A 23,277-nucleotide genomic window follows, 5' to 3' on the forward strand; every position below is an offset into this window, starting at 1 on the left:
AGTCGAAATCGGTTTACCCTCACCAAGGGTCTTAATCCAACCAGAAGACAATGATGCGGAAAGACGGTTAGACCTTATGCTAACCGAAGAGCGCAGAGACTTAGCCGCCGTGCGTGAAGAAAACTACAAACGACAAATGCAAAAGTACTACAACACGCGGGTAAAACTCTGCAACTTCAAGGAAGGAGACTACATACTGCGTAACAACGAGGCTTCGAACCAACAACGCCCAGGAAAGTTGGCCCCGATTTGGGAAGGGCCATACATCATCAAAAAAGTTCTGGGAAAGGGCGCGTACCGGCTCGAAAGGCTCGATGGCACTCCCATCCCTAGAACATGGAATGGAGCTCAATTACGCAAATGTTATATGTAGATCAATTCCAACTTGTAAAGAAAAGGCCTAGAGCCACTTCTAATGGAAATGATTCTCCTTTCATGATGTATTGATAGCTTGTAACCTATGAACTTCCCTTACGGGAAGAAGTAGTTGCGTGTGGAAGGCGGCAATACCCGCATAAACACAACGCCAAAATGTTAAAAAGTTCTAAGGAAAACCTACACGCAGGTCAGATGAAGGTAAAGTTTAGACATCCTTGTAAGTGCAAGTGACGGTCTTACCCGCACAATCACGAACAACGAAGCCAAACTTAACTTACCATCTACCACGTTAAAAGGTTAACTTATGAACACTTAAAAAAGAAGAAAAACCTACACGCAGGTCAGATATAGGTCTGAAGTTAAAGCCATCCTACTAAGTGCAAGTGACGGTTACACCCGCACAATCACGAAAGAGGAAGCGAAAACTTTAGTCCATTATCAACCACGTTCAAAGGTTTAACTTAATGCCTTAGAAATTTCGAAAAGGAAACCTACACGCAGGTCAGATAGAGGGTAAAGATTAGCCATCCTACCAAGTGCAAGTGACGGTTTTACCCGCACAATCACGAGGGAGGAGGCGAAACTTTAACCCATCATCAACCACGTTCAAAGGTTCTTATTCTAAACACTTGGAAAATTGCTAAATCAAACTAAGTATGCAAGTCATAAGTTTATAAAGCAAGGAACCCAAGGAAGGAAATAACAATCTTATACGCAAAGAGATTAATATTTCACAATCAATTACAAGAATGGCTGGGTAACTACCCGCCTAAAAGAAATCTATACAAAGCTAAGTCTATCCTAGCAGCGGGAAGGGATCTTCAGGATCAGGCTTCAGGGCCACCTCCGCTTGGGCCAGCACCATCAGAGCGCGGCTGCCCAAGGAAAGCCTTAAGGATGTTTAGCCCATCATCAGCAGCAGCGACTTCATTCACCTTCTCCACCACTGGATGCGGGAAGGCAGCGTACTGATTCACAGCTTGGTCATAAGCAGCTTCAGTATTAACATTGAATAAAGGGAAGTTGGAGGGCGGAAAGCCTCTCTCAGCAAACCCTAGACCAAGCAGGAAGCCAGTCTTCTGCCCATCCTCATGAGAAGCGTTGAGGGCTGCGCTCATTGCATCGTCGTAAGAGGTCTCTGAGAGGACCTGACGCACAACCTACAAAAGAATACTTAGAACATTTTCTAATTACGAGCAGAAAGCGTAAAGAAAAAGAGGATACCTGAGGCAACGCTTCTCGAAGCAACCATTGGAGGGTAGCTTGACTTTCTTTACAAGCACGTTCGGCTCCGCTTTTATCAAGGTTGGCAAGTTGAACTTCCTTGGCGGCAGCTTCTTCGACGCTTTTGAGTTTCCTTTCAGTACGGTCAAGCACCCCCCTCTGGTCAAGGATCTCCTGCAGCTTCTTGGCATCTTCCATTGCCAAGGCGTCATGAGCATGCTGAAGAGCCTTTAATTTGCATTTAAGCTGCTCATTCTCTTCGCGAAGTGGCTCAGCAACAGCTTCAGCCTTGGCAGCCCTCTCAGTTGAGTTTCGCGCAGTCTCCTTGGCCAGCCGAAGCTGTTCATTCACAGCTTGGGCAGCCTTGGAGCGGGCCTCGAGTCGCGCCTGGACTTCAACCTCAAGGGCCTTGAATGCCTTCTCCTTCTCGGCTGCGGCAGCGGCCAACTGCCGGTTCTCCTCCCGAAGAGCCCGCGCTTTAGATATATCTTTGGCGCGAGCTGCTTTTAACTTGTCGTTTTCACGACAAAGCAGCTCGACGCGGGGCTGCGTTCGGGCCTGGAGAACCCGAAGCTCATTGGTTAGCCTACCCTCTTGGTAGCTAGCCATGGCTTCCCCCAACGCACCATGAGGAGCAGCGTGGCGAGCCCAGTCCACGCACTCCACAGGGGTGCGAAGGGTTGTTCCTCGGCGTATGTTCCATCTTGGAACATACACTTCATTGGAATCCGACACTGCAAAAGAAACAAAGGCAGTTAGGAAAAGATGATAAAAATATGTAAAGGAAAAAGAACCCTACGTACCTGTAGGGTCAATAACAGGCCGATAGCCGCCAAACCCATCACCTGAACCTAAAGGAAATCCATCCAACAGGTCAGGCAGACGGGAAGGTGGCATAGATCGGCGGGAAGCCTGGCGCATACCTGAAGGTCCGGCCGTCGGTGCCGGTGGCGCAGGTATAGTGGCAGCCGCTGTGGTAGCCATGGTTGGCGCCACCTCCTCAGCAACAGTAACCGCCGGCTCCGTGAAAGATGCTGTAAAAATTGCACTCACGGCCGGCGGAGACACCTTCTCAGCTGGAACAGCCTCAGGAAGGCTGGAACCAGCGGAAGCAGGCGTAGACGCCTGGGTCGATGCCTCGGGAAGGCTGACCGAGCCTACCGTCATTGGCGGGGGAATACTTGCTCCAACTCCACCCTGGAATGCGTCAACATCCACACCTACACAAGCAAAAGTGTTAGAAAAATTTATTTTAAACAACAAATCTAGACAAGAATTATGGGGGTACTTACGGGGTTTCTTGAGCTTGAACGCACGGACGAGCGGGGGCGAACCCGATGGAGCCGGCCTCTTGACACCGGTAACCGTCGTTGCCGCTGCCTCCTCGGAGGTGACACCTGCAGCCTCCGGAGCGGTGGTCTCTTCACCACCGGGCTTCCCCGCCACCTCTGCATTATCTGACTCCGAGTCAGATAGGACTACCGGGTCGGCCGTAGAGGCCACCTTCTCCTTGCCCTTCGCGACGGCAGCCTTTCTCTTCCGCACCAGTGGAGGACCTTCTGCGGATTCCTCAGAAGAAGAAATGTCATGAACTCCAGCAGCAGGCACAGCTTTGAGAGGTTCAGGGTAGAAGATAGGCTTACCTGGCCGACGGTGGCTCAGGATCTCTTGGCCTGGCGGGTAAACCTCCACGAACCGACCCGCAGTCTGCTCGAGGATGGGCAACTCGTTCTCGTCCAGAGCACGAGTACCCATCCGCGCAGGACCATCTTCCTCCCGCGGATTCAGGAGCGACTGAAGATCGTTACCCTCTGAAATCAACAAGAAAGTTAGAAAAAATCGTAGTCAGCAAAAAAGAAACAAGACATACCATAAGGGGTAGAGTTCGAACCATATTCAAGGACGATCGGAACCTTATCCGCATTCGCCGCCTTCCACACCCGGCTCATCCCCAGCATCACCATCGCCGACTCCGGAAAACGGAAAACCGGGGACTGGACCCGGGATATCTTCGAAAACCATTCCGCCTCCTCGTAGTTAAGGGCGGGAAGGTTCGGAAGCGCCTGGCCATTCTTAAACTTCATGGCGATGGGGACGGCGCGAGCGGATATGAAGAAGAACTCTCTTCTCCATGAGCGAAGACTCCGCTCGGTGGTACAAATCTTTAAACCCTTTATACGGGTTGTAAGAGTGTACCACCCCTGGATGCACCTCCAAGTGTAGAAGGTCATCAGACGGTCAACAAAGGGCTCAAGGCCCAGTATCCGGCACACCCACTCAAAGTGCCGGACCTTGGCAATGGCCATGGGGTGCACCTCTGTCAGGTGCACACCGTGCCTCTCCAGGACACGGTACACAAACTTTGTCAACGGAAACCTAAGGTTTCCGTAGACAAAGAATGCAGCATAAACCCCGATCTTGCCACTAGGGGCATCGTACACAGTATGGTGGGGTTCAGGAAACTCAGGCTCGAGAGACTCGAACATGAACTTCCTGACGATATACTGGTACAGATCGACAGGAAGAGAACACTGGCATTCGCCAGCAGTCTTCTGATCATCAGTATCATGAGAAGACATGGTGGAAAAAAGAAAAAGATTTCAGAGTAAGGCTTTACTGAACAGAAAAATTTGCCGGAAATTACTTGAGAAGAAGAAGAAAGGTGAAAGTGTGAATTACAGATAACTCTCTTCCCCTTTATATAGTAATCGCAATTAATGCGGTGAATTTAATGCGGAGGAGAGAGAAATCAAAGGTGCAATGAAACTATGACACGTGGCAAAAAGCAGGCTGGCAACAGCTGTTGAAAGGACGTGTGCCAGTAATTTCGCGGCCACGCGCCAGAAAAATCACGCCCACGCGCCTGAAAAAGCGACTGGAATGACCATGTTCTGTCACGTCACCATAACTTCCTGCACGTCCTGACACAGTCAGAAGAAACTGTCGCGCGACGTTTCAGAGGTTTGGACTGTTCTTATCTTTTCACCAACTCTTCGAATTTCAAAATTCAAAATTCGAAAATATTAAAAAGTAAGCGGGAAAATCCCCCCTTACCTTGGCAAACAAGTAACCGTAAGACGGATGCGGGTACAGTGTTAAGGCGAAACCCTTCACACACCTAGCACCCGCAGGGAATTGAAGCCAAGAAAACCTTGGCAAACAAGTAACCATAAGACGGATGCGGGTACAGTGTTAAGGCGAAACCCTTCACATACCTAGCACCCGCAGGGAATTGAAGCCAAGTATTCCTCGGCAACCAAGTAACTATAAGACGGGTGCGGGTACAGTGTAAAGGCAAAATCCTTCACATACCTAGCACCCGCAGGGAATTGACGCCAGGAATACCTTGGAAGTAAAGTAACCGTAAGACGAGCGCAGGTACAGTGTTAAGGCAAAACCCTTCACATACCTAGCGCTCCGCTGGGAATTGAAACCAAGAAGGATCTTCTGGGCAATGCTTGCGGAAACGGAAATAACATCCCCGCATAGCGGGAGCGTCGAGAACTACGTTGTTTGAAGCTCCAAGATGGAATTGGTGGTCTTAACATAATTGATCACTATGTTCGAAACTACCAAAACCTCATGGAAAATACATACAACTGGGACTCAATGCTCCTGACTTGCGAGGAGGTTACAGACCTACCCGCATCATACCCAAAGACCAAGCAGGAAACTCGGGCATTTCTGCAAGTGACAAGGACTTCCCATGGAAAACCTTACAAAACCCTTTTCAAAACCCTTTGCTTAAGTCCAAAAGTTCACCTCACTTTATTAAACACGCATGAGAAGAACATTGGACTGGGGGGACTTGAAGAGGTAGGTCCCAGCAGAGACCAGTTGGTCCCGCAAGACTCACCTTGAACAGGGTTGTCTGCGCAAAGGCCATCTGCTCCCGCAGGACCCACCATGCTCATAGAATCTTACGCGCAGTACGCAAGCTGTACACGCAGGGAAAGCCTCCCAATGGTGAAGTACCCCGCCTGTTCCCGCAGTTGCGGATACAAGCCATCAGGGAAGGCTACCCGCAGACAGCAGGGCTACACGTACAAGACTAGCTACTTCAGCAGTCACGTGAAGGCATGAGCAAGGCGGGAACAATCCCGCCCAAATGAGCCAGTCTGATTCTGAAAGATCTTTTGTACCATACCTACCAAGGTATGGATAGGACAGACGATCTGACCAGAACAGCCCATGAGCCAATCACAGGGTGACAGCTCACCGACAACAGTGCGAGGAGGAGCACCCTCTAGTACTGTTTGTCACTATTAGCCGCTGCCTACTCACCAACCCTCACTGTGGAGCAGGCGCAGCCTACAGTTGGTGGAATAGTATTACTGTTGGCCGTAACCTATTCACCAACCAGCATGGCCTGCGTACAATCCACAGTCAGTGGGACGTGCATGGTCTACAGTTGGTGGAATAGTGCAGCCGACTTTATTACTGTTGGCTGTAACCTACCCACCAACCAGTATGGCCTGTGCGTAATCCACTGTTGGTTGAACAGGAATACTATTCAGCCGGCTGTACCTTCTAGAAAACCTACCTTCGGCTATAAATACTCCAATATCTTGGAATGGTAAGATCATCTACAATCTCGTATAACTTACTTGATAACTGCTCTTATAGTATTCATATACTTTTATATTGGTTGAGCAATATAGACTGATTCTCACGCCGGAGGGTGGTCACAAGGAGGAACCCCCCCTTCTCAGTGACGAGCTTACGGTGTCTGTTTTGCAGGTTCCCTGAAGTACAACTTACTCTGCTGGACCTAACCTTCGTGGGAAACATTACCTGGCCCCCAGATTATCTATAATCTGCCCGGGGTTACTTAGTGTTTCTTCACGCGAGTATTTGTATTTCTACTCGGGTGTCGCGGCGTAGCTTGTTAAGTACATTACATGTTTGAAAGGTACTACGTGTTCTAATGGGAACTCGGTCGGTATTGGTTTGACTCGTTATGGTAAAAGTTTTATGACCAGAGTTGAAAATCTAAAAGTTTTATGGTCAAAGTTGAAAGTTTAAAAGTTTCTTATCAAAGTTGAAGGGTCACAAAGTAAAGACGTGAAACTTTGATGGCAAAACAACGAACCCGTGTTTGGTTGAATGTGTTTTAATTAAGACAAGAATCTCCATCTCCACAACATCTGGGTCTACGTGTATATGTTTCTTTTTTAGACGGCTAAGATTTAACTCCTCTCCAACTTGGTGTTGTATATGTAGCTTTATCAACTGCCTATGTAGGTTTTCATAATTTTAGAACATGACCACATACGTATTTGTTTTAAGTACATCAAGTCTACCCAAACACATTTAAAATCGTGTTTGAATATGACTCGCTTATCTAAACAAATCAAACGGGTTAACTGTTTATAAAGAAGGTGTGAACGAGTTGTATATAAGCTATAATAGAGTTGTAAATAAGATGGCATATTGAACATATAAATGATATATAAACTAAATGTCAAGTGACAGTTATCTCACAATTTCTACTGTAGATAGATTCAGCTATAGTAATTTATTTTTTTGCATCACTAAGCCCAAAAAGAAAATTCCAATTTTTGGTCATTAACACAAAATACTACTTATCTATCAATCATGTTACATTGTTAAACCAAGAACCTGATTCATATTAGTAGATATCATCACCATTACTAACCTGCTACATGTTGAAGCTAGATTTAGATTACAAAATTTTCATTGTTAAACCAAGAACCTGATTATTTTCATATCAGTAGATACCATCACCATTTACTGGCCTAAATCATGTGAGAACCAACCATACTAAGTTGTACTCTATGAAAAAAATGTAGTGGGTTAAAAATGTAACTTTTTCTTATTTATTTACCATTGGCCCCATATGATGCTAGCAACATATGCATATTACCATAAAACAAAATACAACCAATTTGACTGTCTGCATAGTGATATAAAGCCAGCTTAATCAACAAACTATATAACCAAATCAGTTTCTTCCAAAGAAAGCATAAAGTTTTCCAAAAAAATATCCGACTAAATAAACAAATTCGTGTCATCGAATTCCACTCAGTCCACAAAAAACAAATATCCAAAGCTCGTCGATGATTGCTAGCAGTTTAGTGAAGGGGCAAAATCGGTTTTTCACATCCCCCAACTCGAGCTTTTGATGACACACAGCATTAGTTTTCTATAAACCAAGGCCTCTGAGCTTTAAACCATTTCACTCAGGCAAAAATGAAGTTACAATCTTACCCTTTTAACCCGCAACCTCAACGACTTCGGGTTCACCGTCACTGTAATCTCCCCAACGCTTTACCGGTTCCTCGTCCAATGTTTTAGCAACGGTTTCGGTTATTCAGCAATATTATCAGTGGCGGCCTTTTCTTCTACAGTAGCCTTTTCTTCTACTTCAGGTTGACTTTGACCAACAGTTTCCACGTTTGACCCGTTGTTTTCTTCTGTTTCAGTACCGGTTTCCTGAGGAATTACTGATGGAGATTCTACCGAGTCAACCGGAGATGCAACTGAGTCGACCGGGGACACAGGGAACCCGGTTTGACTAGATGCGAACCCGTTGATGGCGAGAGGGTAACCATTTGGAGAGAGGGGATAGCCTTCGGGTGAAACCAGATAACCGTTATGAACCCATGGTTGACCCGGAACAAACTCGGCTGCATGCGGGTTCATGATTTTTGGAGGGCTGAGAAGACTACCAGTTCCATCCACCACATGTTCAAACGCGGGCTTGTTACGTGGGACCCGGTTCGCGGATCGGTAATATCCACCAGCAAGCCGTGGCCCGTATGGAACCCGGGCTGTTGCTGACTGGTGTGGAGACTGACGGGCCGGGTTGACAGTGACCATTGTCGGTATGCTGACAGGTGGCGGTAGTATCCCTCCATGGTCATTTAAAGGTATCGGAAGTGACCCGAAAACCGGAACGTTAGACGGATTAAAAGGCGGTGCAGCTGCAGAAAGCTTTTTGGTTATCTCTTTCCCGTTTTCCCCGTCGGTTGGTGATTTTTCTTCTTTCGGACCATCTTGTCCCGATTCAGAATCCTCAACTTCTTTCAGGTCATCTTTTTTGTCTGCACTATCGGGCTCAGGTTTTTCAGGGTTGGGATTTTCGGGTTCGGCCTTTTCTGGCTCAGGTTCCACAACTACTTCTGTTTCTTCCTTCTTTTCATCTTCTTTATCAAGTTTTTCAATGTTTTCGGTCTCGGGTTCTTTTTCAGTCACGACTGTGGTCACTGCCGAAGGGTTATTTGGTAACTTTTCAGCCACGGCTTTCACGATGGTACCAGGTGCAGCTAAAGCAACTTCTTTGTAGGAAAAATGTTTTCCGGCTTCTGTGACGCTTATCGAACTTAAAATGGGAGAACGCTTCACGGCTTGATCATTTGAAGCCGGGCTAGAAGAGTTTGACTTTGGATTTGGGTTTGACCCGGAAGTTGGATTGGGGTTAGAAGGATTGGTCGGTTTTGGGCTGAAGCTTTGACTTTTAACAAACTTCTTGGCTGCATTAGGTGGTGGTCCAGTTGGAGTAACAGATTCGGTAGCGTTTGTCCTTGGTGATGTGAAATTAGCAGACTTTGACCGGTATTTTAACGATTGAGAAACGTTTGTGAAATTTGTGTGTATTTTTGCAAGATTTGGTTTTCTAGACCTTGAAGATTTGCGGGCTGCTTTAGAGAAAGCTTCTTGCCATCCTTCATCCGAGTTGTCCACGTCAGCAGCATCACCAAGCTGTTCCTTTTGGTTCTGCAGCTCAGGTTGGATCACCATATCTGGTTTTGTATCCACTTTATCTGTGCTGCTTTCGGATTTGATAAGCGGTTCTGATTTGATCTCTGGGACGAGATGTTTTGGTGATACTACTACATCTCTTTGAAGCTCATCAGTTACAAATTCCTCATTTTGTCCTGGTTTTGCTTTAACCTGGATGATTGAAAGAAAGAAAAAAAAATATAATAATAAAAACTGACAAATATTAAGCTAATATGAAAATAAAATTGGCAGAATGGTACCAGCTTTGCACGGGCTTGTTTCTTTTGGGCATCTCGTGCTTTCATATCTGCATCTGGGGCTATATAATCTAACAAATCCGATACACTGATCCAAGAATATAAGCAAATTAAAAGTGTTTAAGGTGCATCTGTTATAAAAGAAAAAAAGAAAATTAAGTAAAATAAGAATGCACCTCAAGTGGCCTTTGCTAGATATAGATGCATCAGGCTTTGGGGTACCATTTCTTGCAGCTTCTTGTTGCTCAAGAGCCTTGGATTCAAAGTATTCAAGCCATGCAGCTGCGTCCTACAATATTGTGCATAATAATTTGCATATGTGCATACTATTGTAGACGCATATACCCTGGCCCACACACCACATGTCGCATTTTGGTGGCTTCGTACCCTTTGCACATTAACTCACCTCTCTCTCTCTCTATACACACACACACACACATATATAAGGACACTAATATAAATTACGAACCTGGGTACGAAGATCTTCAGCCCCAAGTTTAGCCTGCAGTATCTGTAAAGTGGTCTGCTCATGCTGAACACTCAATGAGTATGCTTCCATCAACGACAGAGCAATTGCAATGGCATGATAGCTAGCAGCAGTCTGAAAAAAACATACGTATTTTAATAAAAATTCCATTACAACATTATGCATTCATCAAAACAAACAACATAAACTGCATTGAAAAAGATTACTTGTATGTGGTCAGCTCCAAGTAGCCTTTGATTACATTTGAGAGCCTCATGAAGGTACCTAAGGGCAACATGGACATTTCCTAAACCTTCTTCCATCATTGCTACATTTATGTAGGTAGCCGCAGTGTTTGGATGAGATGGCCCACATGTCAAATGCAAAAGATACAGTGCACGATTCACGTACCTAAAAACGCAAATAGATAAAACCATAGGGTTAGTTTCGTCTTTGGTAAAACTGTATTGAGTGGATGTTAGTGAGCATACTTTAAAGCTAGCTCTGTGTGTTGGAGACGATAGTAGAACACTGCCAGGTCACCATAACTCTTCATTGTATCGGGGTGATCGAGTCCGAGTTCTCTCTCGTTTATATCCAAAGCTTTTTGCTGATAAATGGTAGCCTAATAGAAAGATCATGGTTCAGTGAACCATTCGTGCACCGTTCGTGAGAAGTACGTTTACTTAATATCAAAACAAACATGAACGCATGTCTTGTTCGTTTCATGAACATTCAATTATGTTAGTTCATTTACGTTCAGTTATGTTCGTTCATTTGTATATTGGTCCAACTATAAATATTACTAATGTATATTTAATATCAATTTAAATTTCATAATTGAAAAACCATTATTTGGAAATCTTTGTTTATTTTTGAACTATTGGATGTACTGATCATGGCAATCTAGACTTTAACTTGGGAATACGTTTACTTTTGGTAGGTGTTCGTTTACGTTTGTTCATTAATCTTCGTGAACTATTTCGTTTAGAATACAAACAAACAAACATGAACACATTCATTTTCTTAATAAACGAACATGAAAAACAAAACACGTCTGTTTAAGTGTTCGTGTTCGTTCGTTTGTTCGGTTAAAGTAAAATGAGTGGGCACAAACATGCCCCGTTCGTGTTCGTCCGGTTTGTTTACAAGCCAATGTGCATGTACCTGATTAAAATCCCCAGTGTGATAAAGCACCACAGCCAACAGACTGTACGCTCCAGCTGTCATCCGATGATAAGGACCACAGACAGATACAAGTTTTGTGAGTGCCTGCAGAAACCAGGTTAGAAATTTTATTTAAAATAACTTAAGAGATAACTAATAACCAATACTATTAATAACTAAAGACAAGAGATTATTTTACCTTAGTTCCATAGTTGACAGCATCCTCTAGTTTGCCTTTATCCAATGATGTTTTAGATGACTCTAAAAGTGTACGCCCGTCCGCAGAGGAACATGCAACATGCTGCATGAAAATAGTTCAAAGTCTTAATTCATGTTAAAACACACACTTAGCAATAGGAGTTAAGTTAACATATCACATGTTTGACCTTATATATAGGAACCATGCTAATAATATCTGTCTTTCTAAAAGGAGAAGCCGAATCCATATCATAGTCCCGTGGAACCAGCTCAAGACCAACCTATTGATATAAGCTTTATCAAAGTTAGTATTTCAAATATTCAATTTAATATAATTTACCATTAATGATTTAATTGACCCAATACCTTGTGGCAAAGCCCTCGAAGAATGGAAAACTTACGAAGATCAGTACGACTTTCGGTTTTCAACTGATATGCAAATCTTTTGGACAAAAAGCATTCAACCCACTTCCATTTTAAGTCATCTTCGTTAGCAATGGGTGTTCCTAACCATAGATTTAAGCATGATGCTATTGATACAGCTAGATCAGATATATTATCAACAGCAGCTACAACTGCTTGCAAGATATGCTTATAAGCTCGAACAACCATCTCATGAATACATAGTGATTGCACATGAGGGAGCTTGTCTGCAAGTTCAACCTGATAAAACCGATACATGTTTGTAAGTTGTAGGTATACAACCGTGATTACTGGAGGTGACAATTTCGACCTATTTACATATGAATTAGTTAAAGTAGGCCTGTAAACGAACCGAGCGCTCAGTGAATCGCTCGACGGGAAGTCTTATATAATAACGTATGAACATGAACACACGTCTCGCTCGTTCATTTATGTTCGTGAACGGTTCATTTAAATTCGTTTATGTTCGTTTGCGTTCATTTATGCTTGTTACTTTACGTTTTTCTTAGTTCGTTAATGTATTCATTTAAATTTTTTTAGGCCCATTACAACTTAGTCTAGTTTTAACAACTATTAGGCCCAATATATTGTTTTCACATTTACTTTTAGTTGATTTTGGCTCAATTATGTCCGTTCTTCTATGTTTATTCGTAAACCGTTCATTTATACTACTAACGAACAAACATAATCGAGCACGAACACGCTCATTTTCTTAATGAACGAACACAAACAAAAAAACCTTGTTCTTGTACGATCGTTTGTTTGGTTAAAGTTAGAGAAACGAACATGAGCATGCTCCATTTGTGTTCATTCGGTTCGTGTACAAGCCTAAGGAAATGAGTCAAACAGGTCTTATAAAACTAGCTTAAAAGACTTTATTTAACAAATTCAAATATCATTAAAATAACATATAACTTATGTAACATTAGTTACTCAATACTTATACGAACCAACCCAGCCCGTTTTGACATGTTATCAAATCTGCCCCTTTGCCACCTCTACTAAAAAGTAAAAAACCAACAAACGGGCCTTGAAGGAAGAAATACCACTCGGCCCAGGGAGCCCATCTGCAAACCTCTTGTGTGCATAAAATCAGTCAGTGTTCTTCCATCAACAGGTGAAAGTTCAAGAGATCCAAAATCAGCCACCTAACAAAAGATAAAAATGCAACCATTAGTCAACACACATGATGCCAATAAGAATATATAGACATAATAATGTAAGTGATTAATTTCAAACAAACTAACCAACTTCGGGAGTGCGGTATCGTCATAGTACTTATGTGCCATTTCAATCAACTCGTCAGGTGACTGCCAGCACACATTAAATTAGAGATGAATTAATTATCCATTGATTATATTATAAATGTTTAACAAACCTTAAGGTGGAGACCAGTTTCTGATTCTTTAAGTTGCAAATAAGCTGCTTCAGAAACCAACTTTCTCCACATCTTTTCCTTTTCTTCATCCAACTCTTTATTGCCACTATCATCTGAATTATTGTTTGTGGGAACTTCTTGTTCAACTTTACTGCTTTTATCATCAGATTTTTTCTTAATTTCCTTAAGTAATCCCTTACCGAGACCCTTAACCGCTGGTTCTGACTTAGCTTCTGCTGTATTCTTAGAATCTAGTTTCCCGGAAGCTTGATTTTGTAAATGTTGTACCCAACATGCTCCAAGCTCCCATCTGATAGATTTTGTGTTTTTAGAGCCTTCTTCCTCCAATTTCTGTAAGCTTTCCTCCAATACTTTATTCACTAAGATCTTAGCTGAATGCATATCATCAGAACCAGATGGTGATGATGTGGATGACTTGTGTAATAGCATTCTCAAACTGATAAAACAGTAAGAAAAAGTAATAAGTAATACAGATAATCATCATGAAAATAAAAAAGCATATGAAAGAATGATTGCTGTTTGAATGATAACAAACTCCGTTCTAGCGTTTTCGTCTAAGAAAACAAAGCTTATAACTTTTTTTTTGAACAGCAAACAAAGCTTATAACTATTCGCAAGTTTGACTTTTTGACTGACCTATTGACATTCAAAGCACCAGCACCTCCTTCAGATTGATCTTCAATGTCAATATCCTGAGGAATTGGTTTCCCATCCCAGTTTACCTCAGCATCAACTTTAACTACCGCTGTATAACCACAATGTCTAACAACCACTATGCCTAGAGTAGAAGTATCCTGCATGATAATGCTACCATTTTTCAGAATAATATAAAATGACAAAAAAATCACCAGCAAATTGTTTAAAATACTAACATGAACATTTGCACTCTCGTCTGCTGTTACACCTTTAATCAAGTTTCTTTTAGCAAGTTCCTCTTGCGACAATCCAAGAACACGACTTCCATCATTCTTACCATCAATCTTTGCGCTTGCATCCGCCACGTCTCGTGTAACCTTAATAACTAAATCTCCAACTCTCTCCTCATGAAATACCGAATCGGTGGAATCATGTGAATTGTTGCTACTTTCAGCAAGATTCTTAATAACAGCCACTGCTTTTAAAACCGAAACATCAACAAACAGGCAGTGAAGTAGAAAAGCTTTTCTATCTCTAATTTGTCTTTCTTCTTGAGTTTTACAAGGCATGGCTGCTAATATCGCAAACTCTTTTGCCCATTGTCTGTGATCATGTTTACCATCTCTTCCTTGTCCACCACCATTTCCTCCCCAGTTTTCATCTTCCACAGGAAGTGGTGGAAAAAGAGACGGGTTATCAGCAACAACTGGTGGCACTGCCCATGTGTTTGCTCTAAAACCGTAAGGAAGATTTCCAAACTGACACAAAAACATACATTTCCATTTAACTTAACACAAAATTTGGTGCAAAAGTGATCACTAATAATAGAACTTACTTTATTGTGCTCAATGAAAGCTTTCATGAGAGCTTTGTATGCCTGCAGTTGAACACATTTGTCGAACACTTTTAACAAAATCGTACTCAAAACAATTGTGAAGTGACAAACTGTGATCAGCTATATTGTAGTCAGTTTTTACTTACACTATCAAAGGTCCTACTTATCTGCTGCAATAGTCCAACTAAAGAATGACTGAACAGATTTCGCTTTCCAGCAGGATAGAACCCTTGTTTAGAAGCAACAATTGTCATCGGCTTCCCACTACAAACACGTACCTGCAAATTAAACAATCAGACATCGATCAAAGTCATTTTAGCCATCTTCACAAACAGGAGTGTAAACGAGCCAAATCAATCTCAAGCTCTACTCATTTTAATTTAAGAGGCCTCGAGCTCGACTCGTTAGAGCTGTATTTCAAAAATTCGAGCTCGGACAGTGAGTAGTTTGTCAAGCTTGAGCTCGGCTCACTTAATACTTGTTAATTATTTAATTTAGTTATTTTTATAACTATTTCATATATATTTAAAATTAGGATTTTTATATATAATATATATTACTTGACTAATTAAATCCTATGTTATATGTAATGATAGTTCTTTTATAAAAATATTAAGTAAAAATATATATATAAATAAAAAAGCGCTTGTTTAGGTTCGCGAGCTGACTTGAGTTCATTTACTAAATCAGCCTTAAAAACGCTTGGGCCCGAGCTTGTTTAAGCTCGGCTTGATTTAAATTTTTAATTATATAAGATATAAATATACTAAAAATTATATAAACAAAAAGTTCACTTAGGCTCGCGAGGTGACTCAAGCTCAAAATGTGAAGCTCGAGCTCAGTCTCATTTATTAAACAATCCTTAATAAAAATAAAAAAAAGCTCGAGCTCGTTTAAGCTCGGCTCGATCTGACGTCTTAACCAGCCGATCTCAAGTAGCTCACGAGCAGCTCCACTCGTTAACACCTCTAATTCATACAAAAAAAATACAATGAGAATCTCACATCAATTTGAAAGAAATCATCATCTGTTTTATCTTCAAGGAACGGACGAGCCGATCTCCTAATATCTGCAACATAATCTCACATCAATTAGATCATACATTAACTTATTTTATAATCACTAAACACAAATTCAAATCAACGTACACTGAATCGGAGGCGTAAGGTGCGCGAACGAGAAGAAGTCGTAAAACTGTCCGAGCCGCGGCGGCGGATAGATCTCCGCCGTCGGATCACATTTCTCCGATAGATCTGAACCGTCTGTCTTCGGCGATTTCGCGCCATTACTCGGTTTCTTCTCCAGATTGGACTCTTCATCACTGGAACCTGACCGATTCACCGTCGATTTACCGGAACCGGTGGTCTTCGAACCGGTGGTTGAACCGCCGTACACGGTGGTGCAGGCTACGATGTCCAGTAAGCGTCTGACGTGGCCGACGGCGAGGTGTTCGGTGTAATCCTCTGTGTTGACAGTTAGAGATATGTTTCAGTTTAGTCCCTTGGGTTTGAAAGTTGGCAGTTTAGGTTATTAAAGTTTTACCTTCAACGACCGTTAACTGACATGGTTTAAGAGATGAGATTTCGACGGTATCTTTTAGCCTCGGGCCACGCACCTGTCAATTTGTCAATTGTCAAATCTTTTTATTTAATATTTAATTTTCAGCACAAGGTCACCGTATATTAGGCTGAGGGGTGTGGGGCTTCAACGGGGGCGCGAGAGCCCCTCCGCTCGCGCCCCCAGGCGCGAGCACCACACCACCGGGGCGCGAGAGGGGCGCGAGAGGGGCGCGAGCACGAAAAACAAAGCAGGCGCAAGCCTGTTAGCGGGACCAAGTTGGCGTAAAGGGACATTGGGAAGGGAGAAAGAGCCGTTGGACATGATAAATGAGCCGTTGGGCTCTTATTTAATAAAAAAAAAAGTTTTTTCTTCCTATATATAACCCATTTCACATAAAACAATTACCACAACTTCAAAAAAAAACCCAAAATCAACTCATCTTCCAAACTTTTTTTTAAAAACATGGCTGGAAATTGGTACCCAAACCTAGATTCAGATTATATTGACGACGATTTATGGTCGTCACCGCACCAACCGATGTTTTATTCGGAGCCGCAACAATCATCCGGCTTTCAACCATCCAACATACAACCGTCTCCTAACTTTGTTGGACTTTCTTACTAGAGACTTCAGTAACCTAAATCCAGTCGATCAAATGCTAATGGAAAAGCAAAAGGAACGTATCCGAAAGAGGTTGATCGAAGAAGACCAAGCCGAAGAATAAGAATAATGTTTTTTTTAGTACTTTTATTTTTATTTTATTTTTAGATATTAATGTGTTTTTTCATTAATGTGTGTTTTTTTTAATAATTTATGAGTTTTTTTAATAATACGTTTTTTGAATATATTTATAAAAAATAAAAAAAAAATCCGCTGGAGCCCCTGCTGGAGCCCCTCCACACCAGGGCCAGGGGCTCCAACGGGGCTCCAACACCCCCCTTATCCAGTTTCTCTCTCTGCCACACGTCATAATATTATTGGCTGGAGCCCCCACTGGAGCCCCCATTAGAGCCCCCCACACCCCTTAGCCTTACAAAGATCGCTGTCTTTTTTTGTCGAGTCACTCATGTCCTTATTAACAAGTTATCTATGAGGATTGAGCGTCTCAAGTCTTTATTGAAGAAATATGCTTTATGGTTTTTTTTAAAAAAATATGCTTTAATTAATAACAAGATAAATATAGTAAAAACAATGTCATATTTATATTTCACATTAAAATCTCACCTTTCAAAATATATATTTAAAAGTATTTTAATTTAAATTATTTTATTAAAGTTGTTAAAAGTGTAAAAAAACACGATAAAATCATTTAACTCAATATTGTGATATTAAAGTTTCTTAAACACATACAATTAATAACATGATAAATATGATAAAAATAAAAATAAAAACAATATAATTTTAATATTTAGATTAATTGTTTTTTATCTTTTTTTTTTGAACGGTGAATTTATATCATTTATTAGACTTGAACACAAGACTTTCCAACTCTTTGGTGTTTTAAAGGTTTTCTCTTTAACTCAGTTTTGTGGTATTAAAGTTTTTAAACTTAATTACAATTATAATGCAAGTGCTAAACAAGTTAAAAATATTGTTTTTTCATTTTTACATTTAAGTTTGTTAAAATAATATAAATTTTCTATGAAAAAGTGTCAATTTCTTGGAATCTAATATTATTGTGTGTTTTGTGAAGTTTCACCTTATCAAATCTTGACTAATTTAATTTACTTATTGGGTACTAAATCATGATTTTAAATAGTTTTTCACAAATACGTGTACTTTAAACAAGTTTAAAGACTTTCTTGTCTAAAGATTGGATTGGTATTTTTGTGTTTTTTTCATGCTTAGAGATTTTAATATAATAAAGTTTGATTGAGCAACATTTTCTTTTAAATGAGAGTATGTTGTGTGTTGTTTAATAACATTAACCTTTATTAGTATAATAAGATACTGTATTTCATATACTTTAGCATATATTTAATGTTGTTTATTTAACATCTAATATATACTTACAAATCCATCTAACCCATCTATTAGATGATTTAAATATCTACCTTCAAAGAAAGAAAATATTTGTTACGTCACCAGATACCATTAAATCAAATCACGTTGCATTTTTATATCTTGAGACAGTCTAGTTAAACTCGAATTTTGCTTTTAAACTCGTTAAACTCATATTTATTATTTATTTTTGTTCAAAAAAAAGTTAACATTTATGACCTAAATGTTATAAATGCAACAAGCCTAATTGGATCAATTTAAGACTGCTATAGTTTCCAACTTTTAGCAGCATTGAAACCACAAACTATATTTAGGTCAAACAAAAGTACAAGAAGATAATTAAGTTATTAACCATTTTTTTTAACATGAAATAGATGGATGCATTAATATGACATATGTTCTGTCCTTATAATCCACTTTTAAAACCACATACATTGGGCCATTGGGGACCAATGTTACTCAAAGCATATGTGTTCTAACAATTCTATTTTCAAAGTTTTTCAAAGTTTACATGGAAAAAGAACATATTTATAGTGTTTTAAATAATGGTCAAAAGTTTATAAATAGTTTCTGTAAACCTAAAGTTGTGAAGGATTATACTCTACAATTTTTGAATATAATAAACTATTATTTCTTAAATATAGTTTATCATTATTATGATAGGATGTTGCTCTAGAATGGTTATTTAAAAAAAATGTTCGTATTAAAACTACATTTTTTGTTGAAGTTTCAAGTAATAGTAAGAAGTTTATAAGTTTTTTTTTAAAGCAATAATAATCAAAGGTTTATACATGTTAGTATTTTTTTAGTAGAAAATGATAAAACTATAGATTGTTACAACTATATTTTTAAAATATAGGTTTTTTTTTAATTTTTGTTATCATATGATATTGTTCTAGCATGGATAAAGTTTTTGCAAAAGTTTGCAAGAACACTAAGCATATTGTTAAGGTTTTCAAAAAGTGTAAAAAGTTTATAAATTTTTAAAAAGGCTATAATTTTTCTATTTGAATTTGTTTGATAGAACCATCTTCGGCCGTAGAGGAGATGAACTCGTTCATGGTGCAACGAGTCGCCAAGTTCCTCTTTCTTCCTCTATACCCTCCCTTCTCACAAAACCCGTCCTTACAAGAAGTATTATTTCTTGAGGGCCCCTCCCCCAACATTGCCCCTCATGAACGGCTCCACATTATTTTACAAACAATTCACAAGCGTATTTATTACTGCTTCGTTAGACATAGCAAAACATGTTTTTGTTTTTATTTTAATTTAAATTTTGTGTACATTATGACCCAATTTTAGAATATACTGAATTTAATTTAATTGTCTTGATTTTAAATGATTGCACTCTAAAGTTTAAATATGAACTTGTAAAATATTCCAAGCCTAGGCCCTGTCCCCAAACCTTCTGCATAGACGCCACACTATGACTGTCTTAACCATGGGGTCCACTTGATTTCATGTTTGGGTAATGTATTAATTATGATAACAGAACATCATGTCAAAACAAGGATACTATGTTTTTTATGTTCATTTGGTGGTTGCTAAGGGTGTAGAATATATTTCAAGAGTTCAATACTTGTAAAATGTAACATTTTGTCGTTAATAAAAAAGCTTAACTTTTAAATATTAAACACGCAAATAGATTGACTTCATTTAACATTATAATCATGTGAATTCAGTTAAACATTATATGTCTTAAACTTAAAAACTAGCAATGTTTTTATCATACCTCGTGTGACAAAGAGTAGTTGGTCAAGTGACACGCCTCTACATGAACGGCTAAAAGCTTCGGAACATCTAAGATCTTGTCGGTCGATATTCCCTATCGTCACACACAAAAAAACCGGCCAAACCAGTCGTTAGTGAATTTATGGAAGGTCAAATTAACACAAGAGTCAAATAATTTTATCTCGTATCTCGTGATACATTTTTAAACTTGTCACTAAAAACAAATCTTAGCTTCATTCAGTGACGGACCGAAATTTAAGCGTGTAAGTCATAAACGACACTTAAAAACCGCCCTAGTTTTATTACAACCACACACGTATAACTGTATAAACAATAACGGTCTAATTCGTTTACCTTTAACGTCACTTGCGATTCTTCTGGCGTTTCCACCCCAATTTCAATAACCGTTGGTAACACTGTAAAAAAATCATATATTTATTATTAAAAAAACTTATGAAAATCAAGAAAAATAATCACTAATCAAGTAATCATGCATATCCCACGTGAATAATAATCGCTACACGTAAATAAAATGTATGCTTGTTTTATGCTCCCTAAATTTAATCTCTCAACTCACACAATTTTACCATGCCTCTTATAAATTACATTAATATAATATTAACTATTCATTATCACTGGTTGATGATACAGTGACAGAGACAAAGCCTGTTAAACACCTGCCGACACTTATGTGAAATATAAAATTTGCATACCTTTCTCTTCCTTCTTCTTCTTTTCGCCTTTCGGTTTATGTGGTTTCCCGTTTCGAGCTTTCGGGGCCATAAGGCGAATACCCGCAATGTGAAGTGGACTTAATTAATGTTGAAAATATTCAAATGAGAATTTTGGTTGAGTAAATGAATATAGGTAGAAGAAAGTGTATGAGAAAGTGTAAGTGTGTGAGTAATATTATTGGAGAGGATGAGATATAATAAATGGGGGTGGGAGGATAGGATAAGGTAACGGAGTAGACGGAGACAAATGGGTGTAAATGTATGTATGTATGTATGTATGTATGTATGTATGTATGTATATGTGCTAATAAACTTAACTGGCTATTGATGCTTCTAAAAGATTAGTGTGTACGACTTATTTTTGAAGCTTGGCGATTTTAGGCCTCTAGTTTTACTTTGTTGGTTCTAGATGATAATATAAATAGTTTTTAAGGGTATTTGGTTTTGGATTATGTTTATTTTATATTAGTTTTTTTCTAATAGTATTTTATTTTCGTAATACTTTTAATTTTAATTAAGATAAGCAATAAGAAAGTATCTGATTGTAAACCGAAAAAAATCAAACCGGTGTAATCGACGACTGTTTGGTTTATGTTTTTGTAAAAAACAAATTTTTGGTTTGGTTTCGGTCTCGTGTGTAATTGAAATGGAAAAAACCAACCAAGCTTATAATTTTATTTTTATTTTAAGTGATTTATAATAATTTAATATATAGTTTAACTCAAATATTTTAGACTGAATGTATAAAAATGAAATAAATGTGTTAATTAACATAAAATTTAGGTCTAGATTTGTTATTTTTAAAATTTTTTTATAGCCTCAAGTTTTCTAGCTCAAATGGCAATCGAAACCGAACCCAACTAACAACTGAAACCAAAACCAAAACCAAAACGACTCAGCGAGCACCCTTATAAGGAAGTAAACAACGTTGGGTACTTTGTTAGTAAAAACTTTGACTTATTGGATGTGTGGTTAACAAAGTCACTTGTTTGGTTGGCAGGTTATAATGATAAACTTAAACTTGAACTCGACATGCATATATATTCATGTAAAAAGGAGCAACTTTAACTTGGACCAACTTGAAATTGGATTACCTAAAAGGCAACATATGTAACCTAATTATCTAAATATATATAATGGGTTGATGGTTGTAATAAAGTTGCAATTAGATTAAATGTGTTATAAGTGGTAAATAGTGTCAGTGAATATGTGTGACATGTTGAGAAATGCACCTTTTTATTATAATAACATTAAAAATATAAGCATGTGAATAAATACAAGTATAATAGATTCATATCTTACCTTCTTCATGATTAACGAGAATGTTCAAACGATCTAGAAATTGAAGCAAACATAAAAAACAGGTGTTGGGCATAAGCAATGTGGTCGATCTTATGGCTGAACCACGCATCAACCAACAAAATTGTGCATTAATGTGTGAACAAAGGTTGATTAAAACAAAATAAGAACCACATTTGACAAGACAAATAGACTTTGAATCGTGTTTGCATATTTTTAATCAAGTCAAAACTCAAATGTTACACATCTTTTGTTATACTGGAACACATCAATGTAAGGATGACTCATGCACACCCTTATAAGAAAGTAAAAAACGTTAGGTATTTTGTTAAAAAAACTTCGAATGATTGGGTAGTTAAAGAAGTCACTTGTCTGGTTGACAGGTAGTTAAAGAAGTCACTTGTCTGGTTGACAGGTTATAATGATGAACTTGAACCTGAACTCGACTCATATATCCATTCATGTAAAAGAGAACTTTAACCTAGACCAACTTGAAATTGGATGACCTAAAAGGCGACATGTGCAACCTAATTATCTAGATGAATAAAATGTGTTGATGGTTGTAATATAGTTGTAAAAAATATATTTTATTATATATTAAAAACTAATATCTCACCCACTCGTATATTTCACTATTCATGAAAAATACGATTCACCAACAAGTATTACAACTAGTGTTACACTTCCTGTTCCATGAATTATCATAACACCAATGCCTCTTACTTCCTCAACAAACAAGTCCCAAAGGTCTTTTATCTTTCTCTCTCGCTCATCACTTCCACTTTTGGGTACCGTTAGAGTTAGGTGGCTTTATCATTGACTATTCAAAATGATCGCCCGACAACGCGTGTCAAAATACTTGTTTGATTAAAAGGGTAAGAGGTGGTAAATAGTGTTGGTGCACACGCGTGACGAAAAATGCTCCTTTTTATTATAATAACATTAAAATATGACCATGTAATACAAATAATAAATATAATAAACACAAATCTTACATTCTCCAATGATTAACAAGAATGTTCAAACGATCAAAAAATTAAAGGCAAAATGAAAAACATGTGTTGGGCATAAGCAATGTGATCAAACTTACGGTTGAACCATGCATCGACCATCCAAATTGCGCCTGAATATGATAACAAAAGTTGAATAAAACAACGTAAAAACCGTATTTAACAAGACAAACAAACTTTGGATTGTGTTTTCATAAATTAAACAAGTCAATA

The 23,277-nt window shown here is 39.1% G+C and overlaps 1 protein-coding gene across 1 annotated transcript; it reads right to left on the reverse strand.

Annotated features, from left to right (window-relative positions):
- Positions 1 to 7,496: 7,496 nt before the first annotated feature.
- On the reverse strand, positions 7,497 to 20,986 carry LOC143550787 (protein REDUCED CHLOROPLAST COVERAGE 2-like). Its single transcript, XM_077041378.1, has 23 exons — positions 20,735 to 20,986; positions 20,376 to 20,437; positions 20,023 to 20,115; positions 16,272 to 16,344; positions 15,878 to 16,192; positions 15,734 to 15,798; positions 14,876 to 15,007; positions 14,730 to 14,771; positions 14,131 to 14,652; positions 13,895 to 14,052; positions 13,238 to 13,694; positions 13,107 to 13,169; positions 12,906 to 13,007; positions 11,803 to 12,099; positions 11,625 to 11,717; positions 11,438 to 11,539; positions 11,239 to 11,343; positions 10,563 to 10,696; positions 10,299 to 10,482; positions 10,075 to 10,206; positions 9,782 to 9,894; positions 9,609 to 9,693; positions 7,497 to 9,519 (listed from the first exon to the last, which is right to left on the reverse strand). Exons 1-23 carry the CDS (start codon positions 20,802 to 20,804, stop codon positions 7,933 to 7,935), a joined length of 4,986 nt encoding a protein of 1,661 aa, XP_076897493.1. The 5' UTR covers positions 20,805 to 20,986; the 3' UTR covers positions 7,497 to 7,932.
- Positions 20,987 to 23,277: the final 2,291 nt, after the last annotated feature.

This window comes from Bidens hawaiensis, unplaced genomic scaffold (genome assembly GCF_021521415.1).
Source record: "Bidens hawaiensis isolate Kalapana, Puna unplaced genomic scaffold, B.hawaiensis_p1.1 tig00016188_1, whole genome shotgun sequence".
Lineage (NCBI taxonomy): Eukaryota > Viridiplantae > Streptophyta > Magnoliopsida > Asterales > Asteraceae > Bidens > Bidens hawaiensis.